At 45.3% G+C, this 21453-nt stretch overlaps 1 protein-coding gene across 3 annotated transcripts in view; it reads left to right on the top strand.

Annotated features, from left to right (window-relative positions):
• Window positions 1–5056, top strand: part of FOXL3 (forkhead box L3) — a 10345-nt gene extending 5289 nt beyond the window's left edge. For 2 of the 3 annotated variants that reach the window (XM_060693070.2, XM_060693067.2), the window contains one exon: window positions 735–5056. In XM_060693070.2, coding sequence (XP_060549053.2) covers window positions 735–1184 — 450 coding nt within the window. In that variant the 3' untranslated portion in view covers window positions 1185–5056. The remainder of the gene's footprint in view (window positions 1–734) is intronic. The other variant, XM_060693068.2, reaches the window with a different exon arrangement.
• The last annotated feature ends 16397 nt before the right edge of the window (window positions 5057–21453 follow it).

The raw sequence follows: 21453 nt of genomic DNA on the forward strand, positions 1-21453 counted from the left end.
AAGGAAGGAAGGAAGGAAGGAAGGAAGGAAGAAAGAAAGAAAGAAAGAAAGAAAGAAAGAAAGAAAGAAAGAAAGAAAGAAAGAGAGAGACAGAGAAGGAAGGAAGGAAGAAAAAGAGAGAGGAGAAGAAAGAAAGGAGGGAGGGAAGAAAGGAAGGAAAAGAAAGAGAAGGAAGGAAGGAAGAAAGAAAAAGAGAGAGAAGGAAAGAAGGAAGAAAAAGAGAGAGGAAAAGAAAGAGAGAAGGAAGGAAGGAAGAGAGAGAGAGAGAGAGAGAGAGAGAGAGAGAGAGAGAGAGACTTCGCAACAGACTGAAGGGGATATTTACCTCCAATTTCTATAATTAGAGAGCCTGGGTTTCAGCAACTTGTCATAGCTGTTTATATGAGCCTCACATCTAAGTGAAGGCAGATGTGGAGAAGGCAACATTCACGGCATACGTGCTGAGAGGTCAGGGCCACAAATCTAAATGGGCAGCCATGGTGGACAACCTTTCTCTATAAAGCTGGCCCTCAACCTTCCGAGGTCGCCATCCTCATGGTGGCCAGTCTCATCTGAGCTCCAGTTCCTCCCTTCCCCACGGAAACCCTTGTAGAGCCCAACCTTCTTCAGATCTTCATGTTTGAAGATCTCAAACCCTGAGAGTTTCCAGACAGGGTGGATGAGATCCTCTCTTTTTTGGGGGGGGGAATGTCAATGATTGACAACGTTGCTGTTTTTTGGTTGAATGAACGCAGGTTCCCCGAGCAGAAGGCAACGACAAAGGCAAAGGAAATTTCTGGAGTTTTGCCACCGGGTGTGAATCCATGCTGGATTTGTTTGAAAACGGGAATTACAGGAGGAGGAGGAGGAGGAGTGTGAAGAGAGAAAAAACTAAGGTGGCTGGAGAAAGAGGTGCCTTGCCCACGTTGTCTTCCGCCGATGCCGCCTTTCCCGAAATCTCCTGTGCTGGTGAGACTTTGGAATCCCAATCGCTCCAATCTTCAGAGCCCGGTGAGTTTTTTCCAAGAGCTGCCGCCAGCCGACAAAGCCCAAACATCGGAAAATCTGACGCCGAAATTAAATTTAGCATTGATTACATTCTTTCGTCTCCAGACCCACTGCCGGTCCTGCGATCCCCATACCATGTGCAAGAGAATAAATACCACCTCTTAGATGTTCAGCAGGTTCAGTTTTGGACACTGTGAATCAGCCGGGACAGAAAATTCGCAAAATGACTTGCAGCAAAGCGAATTTCCAGTTTTGGGGGAAACCGCCCCCCACCGACCGTCTGTTGGGGTTGGGGCTTGCTGGAGAAGACAGTAGTACTCCCGTTGGTCTCGCTTCATGCCTTCTGGGGACACAGGGGAGGCATCTAACTGCATAACACGGCTTGAATTTTGGGAAGGAAGGAAATACTTAAAGGTGGATGGAACAGTAATAGTAGGCCCTACACAGATAATGGGATCCGAGAAGTTATCAAGGAGACTGGATGCTGTCCTAATGCTGACTTGGAACATTAGGAATATAAGCCAGCCTTCCTTCCTTCCTTCCTTCCTTCCTTCCTTCCTTCCTTCCTTCCTTCCTTCCTTCCTTCCTTCCTTCCTTCCTTCCTTCCTTGAATACATCTAGCTAGCTGCCTGTCTGCTTGCTTCCCTGCCTGCCTGCCTGTCTGCCTGCCTTCCTTTAATACATCTATCTAGCTGCCTTCCTTCCTTCCTTCCTTCCTTCCTTCCTTCCTTCCTTCCTTCCTTCCTTCCTTCCTTCCTTCCTGCCTTCCTTGAATACATCTAGCTAGCTGCCTGCCTGCCTGCCTGCCTGCCTTCCTTTAATACATCTAGCTAGCTGCCTTCCTTCCTTCCTTCCTTCCTTCCTTCCTTCCTTCCTTCCTTCCTTCCTTGAATACATCTAGCTAGCTGCCTTCCTTCCTTCCTTCCTTTCTTCCTTGAATAAATCTAGCTAGCTTCCTTCCTTCCTTCCTTCCTTCCTTCCTTCCTTCCTTCCTTCCTTCCTTCCTTCCTTCCTTCCTTGAATACATCTAGCTAGCTGCCTGTCTGCTTGCCTGCCTTCCTTCCTTCCATCCATCCATCCATCCATTCTTCCTTCCTCTTCCCTCCCTCCCTCTTCTTTCCTTATTTTATTTCCTTCCTTCCTTCCTTGAATACATATAACTAGATGCCTTCCTTCCTTCCTTTTTTTCCATCCATCCATCCATTCTTCCTTCCTTCTCTTTTTTCATCCCCTTCTCCTTCCTTCCCTCCTTCCTCTTTCCTCCCGTCCTCTTCTTTCCTTCTTTTATTTCCTTCCTTCTTTTCCTTCAATCTCTCTTTTTCATCCCCTTCTCCCTCCCTCCTTCCTTCCTTCCATCCATCCATCCTCTTTTCCATCCCCTTCTCCTTCCTTCATTCCTGTGTTTCTTTGTGCCCAGAACAGTCTGCTATGTTTTCTAAAGAATCGGCTTCTTCAAACATTACTCTAACTTAGACATTTGCCCCAAAACAAATACCGATGTGTCTAATACCTCTTGTCTGCCATCTTGACTTTTTTGACAACTCTCCCATGGACACTCTTGGGTGTGTGGCATTTCCTGTGGGACCCACAAGTTTGACTAGAGTCTCATTTTAACGGCATCCCTTCTTCAAACTCCAGAATGATCAGCCAATATAACAATCTGACTAGCAAAAACCCCATAAATTGAATCTGGGACAAAAGATTAAACTGTTAACTCATTAAAGTTTTAGGTTTCAACAGACTGATGTCCCTTTCCCCAGTGTGCATAAGTCAACCTGAAGGTTTTGCGTTCGTGTGTATCCTGTGCCCTTTTTCTTCAAATATGCATTTTTGTACATTTTTCTCCCTCATTGCAGGAAAAAGCAATATCTTCAATGCAATGGGGGATTGTAGGCAGGGGTGAAATTCAACAGGTTCTGACAGGTTCGGCAGAACCAGTAGCGGAAATTTTGAGTAGTGCGGAGAACCAGCAAATACCACCTCTGGCTGGGCCCGGAGGGGGGTGCAGTATCCTTCCCCTGGAGTGGGCTGGGAATGGAGATTTTGCAGTATCCTTCCTCCAGGAGGGGGGAGGGAATGGGGATTTTGTAGTATCCTCCCCCTGGAGTGGGGTGGGAATGGATATTTTGCAGTATCTTTCCCCTGGAGTGAGCTGGGAATGGAGATTTTGCAGTATACTCCCCCTGGAGTGGGGTGGGAATGGAGATTTTGCAGTATCCTTCCCCTGGAGTGAGCTGGGAATGGAGATTTTGCAGTATCCTTCCCCTAGAGTGAGCTGGGAATGGAGATTTTGCAGTATCCTTCCCCTGGAGTGTGGAGGGAACGGGGTTTTTCAGTATCCTTCCCCTGCCACAGCCACCAAGCCACACCCACAGAACCGGTAGGGAAAACTTTTGAATTTCACTCCTGGTTGTAAGCATTTTACCTTGGTTACAAAAATGCTTTTTTGAGATTTTTTTTTTTAAAAAAAACCTAATGTAAGTATTAAGTTTAGGAGTTTAGGGTCTATGGGCTTAATTCTATAAATGAGTTTGGGACAGGCAAATTGCTCTCCCCACCCCTAATTTATTGGCAATTCCATTCCATTGACCTGTGGGTTGTAAATCAATAAAGCTGTCTCAGTGCAGAAAATAACACGGGAGTTGTGCCATAATTTTCGGCTTCTTGGAAGATCAGTTCCCCAGCTAAAAACTAAAATGGGAAAACACCATTTCCTCTGTTTATAAAATGGGTAAATATTGCTTTATAGTAACATCATGTAACAACGGTGTCAAGGAAGGTCCTAAATTGAGGCAAAATTCAACAGATGTCTCACTTAGCAACAGAAATTTTAGGTTCCATTGTGGTTGTAAGTCAAGGACTACTTGTACTTATAGGTAAAGGTAAAGGTTCCTCTCGCACATATGTGCTAGTCGTTCCTGACTCTAGGGGGCGGTGCTTATCTCCATTTCAAAGCCGGAGAGCCAGCGCTGTCCGAAGACGTCTCTGTGGTCATGTGGCCGGCATGACTCAACGCCAAAGGCGCACAGAACATTGTTACCTTCCCACCAAAGGTGGTCCCTATTTTTCTACTTGCATTTTTTTACCTGCTTTCGAACTGCTAGGTTGGCAGAAGCTGGGACAAGTCACGGGAGCTCACCCCGTTACGCGGCGCTAGGGATTCGAACCGCTGAACTGCCGACCTTTCGATCGACAAGCTCAGCGTCTTAGCCACCGAGCCACCGCGTCTGTTATAGGTAGGATATGCCAAAGAGAATCAAGGCAAGAGCTTCTTGAGTTTCTTTGCCACCCGCTCCACTTTTCCTGGGCTAAATTCTTGTTTTACTAAAGGGCTGCGCCTCTTCTCCAACAATTATCATTGTGCTGTTCTACACCACACACACACACAATGCTTTGGTTATTTGCTTGTGGTTATTATTCCCAGCTCCCTTGTGTCATAATTACCTGGTGGACAATTATTACGCAAATGCAGAATCTGAATCGGAACCAAAACGAGGGATTAAAATTCGCTCTGGCGTTTCGATTCTCTTTGACCCCTTCCAAGGGGTGTCTTCTTCTTCTTCTTTTTTTGCACGTAATTTTCTTTGGCTCCCTTACCTTGGTAAGATCAGTCCCTGGTTATTTGGGGAGGGGAGGGAAGGTTTACATTCAGTGGAGACATCCATCTCCAGCCGGAAGAAATTAATCTAAATCTATCTTGAGATATTCCTATTCTTTGACCCGATTGATGTCCAAAAGGCAAGGAAAAGTTCTTACGTCCCTGACACTTTTCTCAAAGGCATTCCTGGACCACCGGATGCTGTTGTTTGCTTTTCAAAGGAGATCAATCATCTTTCCAAACCAGGAGGGGAAGAAAAAAAAAAAAACCAAAAACCCAGGGACATTTTTTTAATTTACCTGGTGCGTCGCACGCTGACGATTTCCAAAACGAATTTCGGGGCCCTTGAAACGAATGGCATTTAATATGAAAGGTGTATGGGCAAGACGTGACCTTATTCAAATGTCGGCGCCATTACGGAGCCGTTCCTGGTCTAATTATAATTAAATACTTTTATGCTTTCCTTGCAAATCCTTTTGATCAATCACTGATATGAACATTAATATCACACTGCCCCTGAGCGCCGGGCTCTCTCACAAGTGTTTACGGATCAGCGGGTTTCCATTAAGGAAGATGCGAGGCACTCTGTGGTACACACATAGCGGGCAAACGTTCGTAAGTGGCCTTGATGTCAGAATAAAAATGAAGAAGGAGAGAAGAAACTTCCAGATTACTTTTTTTTTTCCCCCGGGACTCAGGAGCTCTCCTTTCTTCCTAGTTGCTATGTTTCAGCCCTAGCACATAAAATCTCTCTCTCTTTCTCTCTCTCTCTCTTTCTCTCTCTCTCCCTCCCTCTCTTTCTCTCTCTCTTCCTCCCTCCCCTCCCTCTCCCTCTCTCCCTCCCTCTCCTTCTCTCTCTATCCCTCTCCCTCCCTCCCTCTCCCTCCCTCCCTCTCCCTGTCAGCACTTCAATCTTCATTTACTCTAGTGCTGACATAAGAAGGAGAAGAGGGGGCAGCTGGCAAGAGGACGCTTGACTTCTCACCTACTTATTTTCCCTGAAGATCATGTCCCCTAGGAGATGAGATGGGAGGGGGGACATTCCTGGGAGCTGAAGTACTAGATATGGGGAGAGTGATTTGGAAGAGGGCCAATGAGACGCAGAGAATTGGGGAACGGAAAGGGAAGGTTTGAGGTCAGGAAGTCAGTGTTGGCTACGCCACAATCGGGGACAGGTTGTCGTGCTTAATAAAATGAAAGATTTCTTCAAAGACTATTTGTTTGGAAATGCAATTTATTTTATTTGAGACGACATCGAAACCTGACACTCCCTCTCTTTCTCTCTCTCTCTCTCCTTCCCTCCCTCTCTCTCTCTCTCTCTCTCTCTCCTTCCCTCCCTCCCTCCCTCTCTCTCTCTCTCTCGCGGAGTCCTAGTGGACAACCATTTAGATATGAGCCAGCCGTGTGCAGCAGCTGCCAAAAAAGCCAACACGGTTCTAGGCTGCATAAACAGAGGATAGAGGATAGAATCAAGATCATGTGAAGTGTTAATACCACTTTATAAGGCCTTGGTATGGCCACACTTGGAATACTGCATCAAGTATTCTGCACTCTGGAAAGAGTGCAGAGAAGAGCAACCAAGATGATTAGGGGACTGGAGGCTAAAACATATGAAGAACAGTTGCAGGAACTGCGTATGTCTAGTTTAATGAAGAGAAAGACTAGGGGAGACATGATAGCAGTCTCACAATATCTCAGGGGCTGCCCCAAAGAAGAGGGAGTCAAGCTATTCTCCAAAGCACCTGAGGGCAGGACAAGAAGCAATGGGTGGAAACTAATCAAGGAGAGAAGCAACTTAGAACTAAGGAGAAATTTCCTGACAGTTCAGTGGAACAACTTGCCTGCAGAAGTTGTGAATGCTCCAACACTGGAAGTTTTTAAGAAGAGATTGGATCACCATCTGTCTGAAAGGGCATAGGATTTCCTGCCTGTGCAGGGGGTTGGACTAGAAGACCTCCAGGGTCCCTTCCAACTCTGTTATTCTATTCTACGACTGTGCTTCTGATCACAGTTCAATGGAGAAGCCTACAGGAAGTCGAAAGTCACTCCTGCTCCAGTTGGTCTTTTTGCTACCTGTGGTTATTCTGTTTCTCCGGTTAGGTATGAAAATATCTCTGCAAGGATGATCCCATGGGGCATGGATTGCCTCATAATAAAATATACTTCCAAGTTCTATGCTATGTTCATATTGCATGCAGGCTCTTCTATATATATATCAGGGGTAGGTTCCCCGGTTCGGACCGGTTCACAAGAACTGGTAGTAAAAATGTCGGGAGGCTCCGCCCACATCATCATAGGTGATCTACACATGCGCAGAAGAGCCCACGTGCGGGCACGATGCAAACAGGTAGTAAAGGTAAGTAGAACCCACCCTGAGGTATCTATATCTATATCTATATCTATATCTATATCTATATCTATATCTATATCTATATCTATATCTATATCTATATCTATATCTATATCTATATCTATATCTATGTAGGTCTTTGGTTATTCGGGCCTTCTCCCACGTAAAATTGGAGGTGTCTTGGTGACGTTTCGACGAAGTCTCATTCGTCATCTTCAGGCTGCTGTTTTTGGCTTCGTGCTTCTAGGATCACGTGCTCCTTCCAATTTTACGCGGGAGAAGGCCCGAATAACCAAAGACCTACATACAAACACCCACGAAAACCTCAGAAAACAAATATCTATATCTATATCTGTATCTGTATCTGTATCTGTATCTGTATCTGTATCTGTATCTGTATCTGTATCTATATATCTATTTATCTATATATCTATATATCTATCTCTATCTATCTCTCTCTCCCCCCCCTCTCTCCATCTATATCTATCTCTATCTCTATCCTTATCTCTATCTCTCTATCCATCTATCCATCCATCCACCTATCCATCTATCCGTCTATATCTCTATATCTCTATATCTATTTATCACAGATGGATGATAGGGATGGATGATGATAGATAGATAGATAGATAGATAGATAGATAGATAGATAGATAGATAGATAGATAGATAGATAGATCATAGACAGACAGACACAGATGGATGATAGGGATGGATGATGATGATAGATAGATAGATAGATAGATAGATAGATAGATAGATAGATAGATGATAGACAGACACAGATGGATGATAGGAATGGATGAGAGAGAGAGAGAGAGAGAGAGAGAGACAGACAGACAGACAGACAGACAGACAGAGATGGATGATAGGGATGGATGAATGGAGGAATAGATGAAGATGATAGATAGATAGATAGATAGATAGATAGATAGATAGATAGATAGATAGATAGATAGATAGATAGAAGATAGATAGATAATAGACAGACAGACAAACAGACAAAGATGGATGATAGGGATGGATGAATGGAGGGATGAATGATAGAGAGACAGACAGATAGACATACAGTAAGTAGGTAGGTAGGTGGTGGGTGGATGGATGGATGGACAGACAACAGACATAAGTAGAGAGGTAGGTAGGTAGGGGGTGGGTGGAAGGATGGAGGGATGGATGGATGGATGGATAGAGATAGATAGATAGATAGATGATAGATAGATAGATAGATAGATAGATAGATAGATAGATAGATAGATGATAGATAGATAGATAGATAGATAGATAGATAGATAGATAGATAGATAGATAGATAGATGATAGATAGATATACAGACAGACAGACAGTCATAAATTGGTCGGTCGGTCGGTAGGTAGGAGGTGGATGGGTGGGTGGATGGGTGGATGGATAGATAGATAGATAGATAGATAGATAGATAGATAGATAGATAGACAGATAGACAGATAAATAGATAGATGAGAGAGAGAAAGACAGAGGGAGAGGGAGAGAGAGAGAGAGAGAGATGATAGCGTCCATCCGCTATTTAAATCTTGATGTGAGCTCCTTCACCATGGTGTTTGCGGTGTGGATGGAAGTTATTAAATTAGTAAACTTCCTCACAATGAACTGTAGGTTGCTGTATTACCAGCTGCTGATGGCGGGGGGGGGGGGGGGAGGGAGGGGGCGAATAAATTCTAAGATTGCATTAGACGTAAAGGTTAATCCATAAATCAAAATGAAAATGTCAGTTGCCTTTTAACATTGATTGAGATGTAATTTGGTGTCGGCGAGGCAATGTTTTCTCCTAGAAATTTGCAAATCCCCCTCCTGTTACAAGCCCGCTGTTTCTAACCCAAAACAAATTAAGTCATTTGTTTTGTTTATATAAGCACGTCAAGATTGATGACCCCTCGTTCTCCGTCAGCCCCAATTGTCAAAACGGAACGAATATTTACACCTGTCGGCTGAAACTCTTGACGTGCAAAGCAATGGGGTGCTTGGCTTCTATTAATTGCCTGAAAAAAACTATTTCACTAAGTGCAGAATTGTAGTGATTTATAATATCACAGATTTTTTTTTAAAAAAAAAAATCACAGGTTAGAGGAAAATATCTGCATAAAGGAGGAGTCTATAAAAAAGGTAACATTATTATTATTTTTTTTAAAGAAAAATACATGCCTTCAAATGCTTGAATCTGGATATGTTTCACTCAATGGCAATTATTTGATTAAACCAAAGAATACAAGGGAACTCTTTAAAATTATCTTCTGGGGAGAAAACTGCCCTTCAATTAGCTATCCTGCTAAGGGATTTTAGGTTAAACGTTGTCCAGTTTTTGGAAGTCCCACCTTTGGGAGACAGGGGGCAGCAGAGGACAACCTGGCTGCCCCCTGTATTTTCGGTGCTTACCTAACCTAAAATGATTACAGATAATCCTGGACTTGTGACCACAATCGAACCCAAAATTTCAGTTGCTAAGTGAGACAGCTGTTGACTGAGCTTTGCCCCCATTTTACGACCTTTCTCACCACGGCTGTTAAGCGAATCACTGCAGTGGCTACGTTAGTAACACGGTTCTTAAGCGAATCCGGCTTCCCCGTTGACTTAGCTCGTCGGAATGTCGCAAAAGGGAATCACAGCAGGGGTGGGCTTCAAAAATTTTAGCAAGGGGTTCTCTGCCCGGTTGCTGGGTGGGTGTGGCCATGGTGGGCGTGGTCTTCTCGGCCTCCTGCACCATAGCGAGTGGGAGTTGCCCTCCCCGGGCTCCGGAGGCTTTATTTGAGCCTCCGGGAGGGTGAAAACGGCCTCCCCAGGCTCCGGAGGACCTCTGGAGGCCAGAAATGGGCCCATTTCCAGCCTTCCCGAACTTCTAGTAGGCCCGTTTTTCACCCTCCCCGAGCCTCCGCGCACTCCCTGCACTTACCTGCATCCAAGGCGGGCTGCATGGGGACTCCGGGGAGGGGAGGGGAGGGGTGGGCGGGGCAGGGTCAGCCAGGAGTGGGATTTTGGCACTCCAAACTGCACAGAATCTTAGCTAGAGGTTCTCCCGACCCCTGCAAACCCCCAGCAGCCCACCCCTGGATCACAGGATTCCCCCGGGACGCAGCAACCGTCATAAATGCGAGTCAGTTGTCAGGCATCCAAATGTAAATCACGGGGCTGCTGCAACGGTCATAAGTGTGAGAAACGGGCATCAGTCCCTTTTTTTCAGTGCCATTGTAACGTTGAATCAGGGGTGAACTCCAGCAGGTTCTGACAGGTTCTGGAGAACCGGTAGCGGAAATTTTGAGTAGTTTGGAGAACCAGCAAATGCCACCTCTGGCTGGCCCCAGAGTGGGGTGGGAATGGAGATTTTGAAATATCCTTTCCCCCCCCCAGGAGTGGGGAGGGAATGGGGATTTTGCAGTATCCTTCCCCTGGAGTGGGGTGGGAATGGAGACTTTACAATATCCTCCCCCCTAGGAGGAGTGGGGAGGGAATGGGGATTTTGCAGCATCCTTCCCCTGCCATGCCCACCAAGCCACGCCCACCAAGCCACACCCACAGAACCGGTAGTTAAAAAAAAAATTGGATTTCACCACTGCTTTGAATGGTCGCTATGTGAACCGTCGTAAGTCTAGGACGGCCTGTAGGATAAAATTTAACGGAGGATGACAGAGAAACATTTCCATCTGGATCTGCTTGGCCCACTGGCAAGGGGCAGGGGGGTGGAAATTCCACTCCATCCGGCTACAATCCAGCGGAAATAACCACGCCGCCATGAAGGATTTCATTTCAGAAGGGATTACCAACAATTTGAGACCCTTTCTAAGAGACTGGGAACTTCCCCAAGCACGGAGTTGGATTCCTTCCTTCCCAGGAAGCCATAGGCAAGCTGTATATATATGGGTGTGTGTATGTATGTCTTTGGTTATTCGGGTTTTCTCCCGCGTAAAATTGGAGGTGTCTTGGCAACGTTTCGACGAAGTCTCATTCGTCATCTTCAGGCTGGTGTTCTCGGCTTCGTGCTTCTAGGAGCAAAGAAGAAGCAAGCCTTGCTCCTAGAAGCACGAAGCCGAAGACACCAGCCTGAAGATGACGAATGAGACTTCGTCAAAACGTTGCCAAGACACCTCCAATTTTACGTGGGAGAAAACCCGAATAACCAAAGACCTACATACAAACACCCGCGAAAACCTCAGAATATATATATATATATATATATTACACACACACACACACACACACACAGACCCACACACACACTGGCCTAGCCTTCACACCGACACAGTCCCGTAACCATTTGGATCGCCTCGCGGATTTCCTTCCAGCAGTCCCAACGCAGCTGTTGACTTGGAAAGCCAACATAAATAACGGGAAGAGTTTTAGGTAGTTTCCCTAAATTCACCCGGTTAAACCTGCCAGCAAACGGGGAAAAAAAAAAAAAAACGCCAGCCAAACGACAAAATTTGGGAAGAGATGCTCATGAAATCTTGGGCTTTTTTCCCCCCACACGATGGCGGTAGAATTCAAGCTTTCGAGCCAAGGATTTTTCTGGAAGGTCCAAGACCTTGCAAAAGAAGAGATCTCACAGCCGTCCACCAGCAAATTCAGTTTTAGAGAAATTTTGGGAAGGTGGTGGGTTTTTTTCCTCCCCTCTTTGTAGAAATAGATAGAAGCAGCTCGCTGGGAGGTGCGAAAGGATAATTTTGGGTTTGAAAGCAAATGTAGGGTTGTTGTTTTTTCCCCCCCTTCTGCCGTCCCCTTTTCCGATATCTCTGTTTTTCAGAAATGGCTTCAGGATTGCATCTCTGGTACTACATAGGATCTCCTGCTTGAGCGCGGGGCTGGACTAGAAGATCTCTAAAGTCCCCCCTTCCAGCTCTATTCTGATTTTGATTCTGATCTGGGCACGTGAAGTAGCAGCCTTTTGCAATTATGAAAAGTGATTTTCCTCGGAAAAATAAAAGTCTTGAAAAGTCGCACCTCCTCCTGCGGCACCTCAGGCAAATTTCTCGTGGCCTGAGACGAGGAAACACACGAGCTTCTAAAATAGACAGTCCTCAACTTATAACAGTTCATTTCGAAGTTACAACGGCACTGAAAACAAGTGACTTAGGACCAGTTTTCACAGTTTACGACCGTTGATCAAAATTGAGACGCTCGGCAACCAACTCCTATTAATGACGGTTGCAGTCTCACTTAATCACCTGTTGCGACCATCAGAGAAGCCAAGTCCATGGGGCAGGCAATTCCACTTAACAACCGTGTTACTAACTGAACAACTCAATAGTGGTCATATGTCGAGGATTAGCTGTATCGGCTGACAACAAAGAGGACCCAAATTTTTATTTAGAAGTCGCTGAATCTGTAAGCCGTCTTTGAAATAGATTGACTAGTTTACAGTCTGCAGATTTTTGGGAATCTGAATATTGTAAAATTTAATTTATTGACCTTAGATATAGATTGATTGATCACAAGATAACCCAGGCATATTCTTCTCATTTTATAAGGATTTTAACCTTCAGGGCACTTCCCCAAAACCCAACTGACCAAGAAGTTTTTGTCTGCCTGCCCTTATGGTAGTCCTTTCTTACCAGTGGAGAAGTAGCATCTCACATGGTCCAGCTAGTTCTGAATTACCTACTCCAGGTGGCAGTGTGGTATGTTATTGGACCAGGATTGTGGAGAACTGGCTTCAGGACCAGGGGTTGGACAATTCTGGGATGGTCTTGGTATATCAATCAACCTATTCTATACTGATAAGAGAAGGATATGGTGGTTGTATGTCACTGTGAGCTCCTGAAGAAAAGGTGAGGTAGATATGAATGAAGAATGAATGGATGGATGATTGGATGGATGATGGATGGATGGATGGATGGATGGATGGATGGATGGATGGATGGATGGACGGACGGATCCACAGATGAATTGATCCACGGATTCATGAATTAATGGATGGATTGATGATTAAATGGATGGATGGATGGATGGATGGATGGATGGATGGATGGATGCATGGATGCATGGATGCATGGATGCATGGATGCATGGATGCATGGATGGATCCACAGATGCATGGATCCATGGATGCATGAATTAATGGATGCATGAATTAATGGATGGATGGATGATTAAATGGATGGATGGATGGATGGATGGATGGATGGATGGATGGATGGCCCAGCTAAGTAGGTTGCAATGCAATCACTCCTTGTGACCTTCTGAGAAGCAAATTAAATGGAAAATTTAGCCAGATTCACTTAACAACCGTGTTACTAACTGAACAACTGCAGTGATTCATTGAACAACTGTGGCAAGAAAGGTTGCAAGCTCCTGAAGAAAAGGTGAGGTAGACATGGATGGATGGATGGATGGATGGATGGATGGATGGATGGATGGATGGATGGATGGATGAAAGAATGGATGGATGGATGGATGGATGGATGAATGAATTGCTCAGCCAAATAGGTTGAGGAAAGAACTGAAGGAATGGAAAAGGAATGGATTAGAAGACCTCCAAGGTCCCTTCCAACTGTTTGTTCTGTTTAGATGTTGAAGGCAAGATGTCGGATTCTATTTGAGATGTGAGTCCATTCACCGTCTCTAAACTTGCTTTCCTTCTAGCAAGGCCTTTGCCCACCCGGCCAGCTATTCCTACAGAAATCGGGGCTCAGCAAGGAAGATTGGGAAAACATCAAAGTAAGGGCACAAGTGGTGAGCTTTCATGGAGAGAGGCCTCTCACGGTGGGCCCACAGAAACTTGGAGCTGGCCCCAGATACACACCAGGTAACAAAAAAGCTAGTGTGCCCCTACAGTGACTCACCGGCAAACCTCTGGAAACAAACATTTCAGGAAAGTCTACGCATTCCACCAAATGTTTGTAGTATCGCTACAGGATCGGAGAAGGAAGGAAGGTGGACGCAAGGATGGAATGATGGTCACTCAGATGGTCAACCATGGAAGGGAAACTAAGGTGACTTTCAAAGGTTTTCATCAGCCTCTCACCAGAGGCCCCCTGAGACCTCAACCACTTCTTGCTTGAGGTTGGCTACTTAGAAGATATCCCAAAAAACCCAACGTCAGTTATAGAAGCATCTCTATTTGCATCCAGACATCACTATAAAAAGTGTTGAGACTCAGAAGTTGAGAAGTGCAGAAATGTTTAGGGGACTGGAGACTAAAACATATGGAGAACGGTTGCAGGAACTGGGGATGGCTAGTCTAGTGAAGATTATATTATTATTATTATTATTATTATTATTATTATTATTATTATTATTATTATTATTATTATTATTATTATTAGTCATATTTCTATGCCGCCCACTCTCCGAGGACTCTGGGCAGCTTACACCAAAGACAGTATAGTAAATAGCATATTGCCCCCAACAATCTGGGTCCTCATTTTACCCACCTCGGAAGGATGGAAGGCTGAGTCAACCTTGAGCCGGTGAGATTTGATCCGCTGATCTGCTGAACTAGCAGTCAGCTGAAGTAGCTGCAGTACTGCACTCTAACCACTGCGCCACCTCGGCTCAATGAAGAGAAGGACCAGGGGAGACAGGACAGCAATCTTCCAAATATTTGAGGGGCTGCCACAGAAAGGAGGGGGTGAAGCTATTTTCCAAGGCACCCGAAGGCCAGACAAGGAATGATGGATGGAAACCGAACAAGGAGAGATTCAACCTGGAAATGAGGAGGTTTTCCCATCGTGCTGTCGATGTCTAGAAAGCATGCTTGGCCAAATCAGCTGGACCAGTTGATATCCCCTTTCTTAGCATCGGGGTACCGTGCTGTACTCCTATGTTTATATTTATATGTATGTATATGTTTATAGAGATTCAACCTAGAAATGAGGAGGAACTTTCTGACAGTGAGGACCATCAACCCAACGGAACAGAAGTTGCCTTCGGAAGTTGTGGGAGCTTCATCTCTGGAGGCTTTCAAGAAGAGACTGGACTGCCATCTGTCAGAAATGGCGTAGGGTCTTTTCAGTGGGTGAAACAAAATTGATATTGTATATGGTGACAGCAGCTAGGTTACTGATTGGTCAATATTGGAAAAGGGATGTTTTGCCTACTATTGAAGAATGGACTTTGAAGGTGGCCAGTTTTGCAGAAATGGCGAAGATATCAGCATACTTAAAAGACCGGACTCAAGAGACTTATGCATGGGAGTGGAAGAAATGGATAGATTATGTGCAGAATAAATACCAAACTAGGAAGTACCAGATAGCTTTTAGCTAAATGTTGTGTAGAAATGTATAGTTTATAGGGGGAAAAATAGCTTATTGTTATGTAGAAATGTATAGTGCACAGGGGGGAGGATAGAGGGGTGGTAAAGAATGATATAATATAATGTGGATGGATTTCACCTTGGGGAAGTCATGGGGTGAGGGGAGGGTTTGGGGGGGTTAGGGAGGGATGCGGGGGGGGGAATGGGGGAAAAATTGATATTTGTAAAACTTTTTCAATAAAAAAAAAAGAAGAAATGGTGTAGGGTCTGCTGCTTGGGTGGGGAGGTAGACTAGATGACCTACAAGGTCCCTTCTTCCAACTCTGTTAATCTGTTAAATCTGTTGGATACTGGCTTCTACCATTTCTTCAACCAGAAGAGACTGGACAGTCACTTGTCTGAGATGGTTTCTAGCACCTCTCAGCCTTGTCCTGTTTTTTTGTTTTCAACACTGCAGACTTTTGTGAAAGTCATCCAAGGGGAAAGCTTGATCTCCCCCCCCCCCCCGGCCTGGATTCCGCTGCAATTTTGTTTTGACTACATTCAGGTTGGAATCCAGAATCCAGGCCCACGCGAAAGAAATTCCAAGGATATTTCCCGATGAGTTGAGAAGATTTGTTTTCCTTCTTTCGATATTAAGGGCCGCCGTGACCTAAAAAACCGTACGAAGCAGCCAGTGGATTCGAAGAGGTTTTTGCAAGGGCGGCAGAGCCTAAGAAGGAATGTCCATGGCAGGGGGTGAAATTCAAATTTTTTAAATTACCGGTTCGGTGGGCGTGGCTTGGTGGGCGTGGTGTTGCTTGGTGGGCGTGGCAGGGGAAGGATACTGCCAAATCTCCATTCCCATCCCACTCCTGGGGGAAGGATACTGCAAAATCCCCATTCCCTCCCCACTCCTGGGGGAAAGGATATTGCAAAATCTCCATTCCCACCCCACTCTGGGGCCAGCCAGAGGTGGTATTTGCTGGTTCTCTGAACTACTCAAATTTTCTGCTACCGGTTCTCCGAACTGCTCAAAATTTCCACTACTGGTTCTCCAAAGTTGATCAAAGTTGGAGAAGAAGAAAATGCTGCTTCTGGAGGACTGAAGGATGTTCTCAAGAACTTCAGCTAAAATAGCTTCGGATGCCTCCAAGTCCTTCAGTCAATCAGTGCCCGTCTTCCCTCTACTCAACCCAGCCTGATGTTAATATCTAATTATCTGGATTAATGACTGATTATTCTTCTCCCGTGTCTTTGACCTTTGGCAATTCCTGCACCAACATGCTTTACTGATTTCCGGCAGGGGGGAAGGCCAGAGGGGAGGAGGGGAGGATATGATCCGAAGTGTGAAATTAACCGTTCTTTAGTCATGAAATCAGCATTTGGCACGGCCAAGGCTGTTCACAAGTTCGAAACTTCACAGGACCCCTTTCAAGGCCCGTCTCCAAGCGTGACCTTGCGGGCTTCCGTAATTAGACTCTCCTACATAAATTGGGTTGTCCAGACCCAGGGAAGGAAAACTCAAGACAGCTGCAAGGGTGTGGACTGTAAGAGCTGCGGATGCTGAGCTTCAGAAATCTCCTTGGAGAGAGAGAGAGAGAGAGAGAGAGAGAGAGAGAGAGAGAGAGAGAGAGAGAGAGAGAGAGAGAGAGAGAGAGAGAGAGAGAGTGATAACTCTCCAAAGCCGACCTGCTAGCTTCTCGTAACTTCTCACAGAATATCAGGATTCGAAAGCCGCTGTTTTCACCTGGTCTACAGTGGCCTGGTTCAGATGCAGCAGGAAAGCAGAAGAACACAGTTGGAAGGGACTGTAGAGGTCTTCTAGTCCGACTCCCTGCTCAAGCAGGAGACCCAACACCAATTCAGGCAAATGGTTGTCCAATCTCTTCTTGAAAACCTCCAGTGATGGAACAGCCACAACTTCTGGAGGGAAAAAATATTAGGATAGAGTTTGTCTTCCTTCCTTCCTTCCTTCCTTCCTTCCTTCCTTCCTTCCTTCCTTTCTCTTTTTCCTCCCTACTCTTTTCTTTCCTTCCTTCCTTTTTCCTCCCTACTCTTTTCCTTCCTTCCTTCCTTCCTTCTTTTTCCTCCCTACTCTTTTCCTCCCTTTCTCTTTTTCCTCCCTACTCTTTTCTTTCCTTCCTTCCTTCCTTTTTCCTCCCTACTCTTTTCCTTCCTTCCTTCCTTCTTTTTCCTCCTTATTCTTTTCCTCCCTTTCTCTTTTTCCTCCCTTCTCTTTTCTTTCCTTCCTTCCTTTTTCCTCCCTACTCTTTTCCTTCCTTCCTTCCTTCCTTCCTTCCTTCTTTTTCCTCCCTACTCTTTTCTTTCCTTCCTTCCTTCCTTTTTCCTCCCTACTCTTTTCCTTCCTTCCCTCCTTCTTTTTCCTCCTTACTCTTTTCCTTCCTTCCTTCCTTCTTTTTCCTCCCTACTCTTTTCCTTCCTTTCTCTTTTTCCTCTCTACTCTTTTCTTTCCTTCTTTCCTTCCTTCCTTTTCCCCCCTACTCTTTTCCTTCCTTTCTCTTTTTCCTCCCTACTCTTTTCTTTCCTTCCTTCCTTCCTCCCTACTTTTCCTTCCTTCCTTCCTTCTTTTTCCTCCCTACTCTTTTCCTCCCTTTCTCTTTTTCCTCCCTTCTCTTTTCTTTCTTTCCTTTTTCCTCCCTACTCTTTTCCTTCCTTCCTTTCTCTTTTTCCTCCCTATTCTTTTCCTTCCTTCCTTCCTTCCTTCCTTCCTTCCTTCCTTCCTTCCTTCCTTCCTTCCTTCCTTCCTTCTTCCCTTGAAACTTACAAGGAGAAAACCCGATTCTCGGGGGTCCAATTCCTAGACTCCAAAGGGTTGACTTGCTTCTGCTAAATAATAGAATGAATGTTTATGTGCTGATTGGAGGACGATTTTTGGCTTTCAGGGAGAGAATGGGGGGGGGATGAGTTTTCACATAAGAAGCCCTTTGATGAGAAGACTTGCAGTGGTAGGACTTTGTCCATACAATGATGAAAAGGCTTTTCAGCTCCCCGGCCCTGAAACAGGCCAGCGCAATCGTGGGCCAAGGTGGAAGATGCTGACAGAACAATCTCGTTCTGAGGCCTTCTGTTTGTAAAGTGCTGCGTTGACTTGCCTTTCATGCTGATGAAATGTCACTGGAGAGGGGAAAAAAGAAAGGGGTGTTTGCTGCAAGAAAAGGTGGGGGATGAACACTGGTGGGTCCTTAGGCTGGGTGGTCTCAGAAACCCAGCAAGACCTGCTCAGAACATCATTTCCTTCACTTTGTGACTCTTGAGTAAGTTAAATGCTTAGACAAGCAAAGGGTGGGGATATGCCTTGGATAATGAACAGGGGCAGGGACAGGGGGAGGAAAAGAGAAGAGAAGAGAAGAGAAGAGAAGAGAAGAGAAGAGAAGAGAAGAGAAGAGAAGAGAAGAGAAGAGAAGAGAAGAGAAGAGAAGAGAAGAGAAGAGAAGAGAAGAGAAGAGAATAATAATAATAGGATAAGATAGGGTAGGGTAGGGTAGAGTAGAAAATGGAAGGGAAGGGAAGGGAAGGGAAGGGAGAAGAGAAGAGAAGAGAAGAGAAGAGAAGAGAAGAGAAGAGAAGAGAAGAGAAGAGAAGAGAAGAGAAGAGAAGAGAAGAGAAGAGAAGAGAAGAGAAGAGAAGAGAAGAGAAGAGAAGAGAATAATAATAATAGGATAAGATAGGGTAGGGTAGGGTAGGGTAGAGTAGAAAATGGAAGGGAAGGGAAGGGAAGGGAAGGGAAGGGAATGGAGAAGAGAAGAGAAGAGAAGAGAAGAGAAGAGAAGAGAAGAGAAGAGAAGAGAAGAGAAGAGAAGAGAAGAGAAGAGAAGAGAAGAGAAGAGAAGAGAAGAGAAGAGAAGAGAAGAGAAGAGAATAATAATAGGATAAGATAGAGTAGGGTAGGGTAGAGTAGAGTAGAAAATAGCATGGAATGGAATGGAATGGAATGGAATGGAATGGAATGGAATGGAATGGAATGGAATGGAGAAGAGAAGAGAAGAGAAGAGAAGAGAAGAGAAGAGAAGAGAAGAGAAGAGAAGAGAAGAGAAGAGAAGAGAAGAGAAGAGAAGAGAAGAGAAGAGAATAATAATAGGATAAGATAGGGTAGGGTAGGGTAGGGTAGAGTAGAGTAGAGAATAGCATGGAATGGAATGGAATGGTGAATAGAATAGAATGGAAGGGAAGGGAAGGGAAGGGAAGGGAAGGGAAGGGAAGGGAAGGGAAAGTATTAATGAAATAATATTAGAGAGTTCTTGACTTACAGCCATTCATTTAGTGACTGTTTGAAGTTGCAATGGTACGACTCCTCTCATTTATGACCGTCCCAGGTTCCTCACGGCCATGGAATCAATATTTGGCCACTTTTCAACCAGCATGTATTTACGATGGTTGCAATGTTCCCGGGATCAATTAAATGCCACTCATATGAATGTGGTTCTTGTTACAGCTGCCCTTGACATAACTTCAGGAATGTAAAATTTCTGTATTGACTCAAGTTAAATGTGGGGAAAAAAAGATAAGTGTGAAAAAAAAAAGAAGAAGCACTCTATTGTTTGCTTGGCGGGTCAGAGAAGGAAAGGGTAATTTCAGCTAATTTCTCTCTGTTTGAATATGATACACCACTGAGCCATGGTGGCGCAGTGGTTAGAATGCAGTACTGCAGGCTACTTCTGCTGATTGCCGGCTGCCTGCAATTTGGCAGTTCAAATCCCACCAGGCTCAAGGTTGACTCAGCCTTCCGTCCTTCCGAGGTGGGTAAAATGAGGAGCCAGATTGTTAGGAGCAATATGTTGACTCTGTAAACAGCTTAGAGAGGGCTGTTAGGCACAATAAACTGGTATAGATAAAGCTAAAGGTTCCCCCCGCACATATGTGCTAGTCGTTCCCGACTCTAGGGGGTGGTGCTCATCTCCGTTTCAAAGCCGAAGAGCCAGCGCTGTCCGAAGACGTCTCCGTGGTCATGTGGCCGGCATGACTCAACGCCAAAGGCGCACGGAACGCTGTTATCTTCCCACCAAAGGGGGTCCCTATTTTTCTCCTTGCACTTTTTACGTGCTTTCGAACTGCTAGGTTGGCAGAAGCTGGGACAAGTCACGGGAGCTCACCCCGTCACGTGGCACTAGGGATTCGAACCGCTGAACGGCCGACCTTTCGATCGACAAGCTCAGCGTCTTAACCACTGAGCCACCACATCCCACCACGTGTTATATAAGTCTGCTATTGCTTAGGAGGGAGGGAGGACATCCAAGCTTACTGGGCGTAGGGCTTCCTTCTACTTATTATCAAGATCATGTTTTCCGTGGCCCCTAAAATAGGGAGATTCTTCATTCTTAAGGACTTCCCCACCCCACCTCTCAACTTTTTGGTTTCTAGTGATATTTTGTCATGGGTGGGCTTCAAAAATTTTAGCAAAAGGTTCTCTGCCTGGTTGCTGGGTGGGTGTGGCCATGGTGGGCATGGACTAATTGGCCTCCTGCATCACAGTCGGCGGGCATTTTTGTCCTCCCCAGGCTCCAGAGACTTTCTTTGAGCCTCCGGAAGGGCAAAAATGGCCTCCCCAGGCTCCGGAGGCCCTCTGGAGGCCCATTTTTCACCCTGCCCAAGCCTCCACGCACACCCTGCACTTACCTGCATCTAAAACGGGCTGCATGGGGACTCCTAGGAGGGGCGGGGGTGGGTGGGCAGGGCCAGCCAGGAATGGGATTTGGGGGTTCTCCGAACTGCACAGAATCTTAGCTAGAGATTCTCCCGAACCCCTGCGAACCCCCAGCAACTGATCCCTGTATTTTGTCTCAGATTTCAGATTTAACAGGTTATTGATACAGACCTTGCCAACAAATTGGAAATTGGAAGACCTCCAGAATGGCACGCATTCCTCACCGGGATTGTATTTTATTTAGAGCTGGGCGTAAATGGCCTTCTGAAGGCCATTTTTTTTCTGCAGATAGCAGAAAAATAAATGATTGTGTATTTTAAGATGGCTTTGCCAGCTGGCTTCTATTAAAAATGACTTGAAGGGCTCAGCCAGGCAGGTGGAAGATGGCGAGATCCTTTCAAACGTGCCAAAAAAACGTAAAGTTAATATTTTTAAAAAAAACAAACACCTTCAGTCACTAACCGTACGCAACTTCAGGCGCTAATCTTAGTTGAAAATTGGCTAAAAATGCCAATAATTAAAATAGAACAGCTTGGATCCAGATTTAATCTTGATTAGAGTCACAGCATTCAAAATGCTTGGCTTTATTCCCAGCTAAGTTGCCCTCTGTGGCTTTTAGGGGCTCCCCGAGTTAACAAAAGCTAAATTGGGAATCCAA

Source organism: Pantherophis guttatus, chromosome 14, assembly GCF_059756535.1.
Source record: "Pantherophis guttatus breed Tessera chromosome 14, ASM5975653v1, whole genome shotgun sequence".
Lineage (NCBI taxonomy): Eukaryota > Metazoa > Chordata > Lepidosauria > Squamata > Colubridae > Pantherophis > Pantherophis guttatus.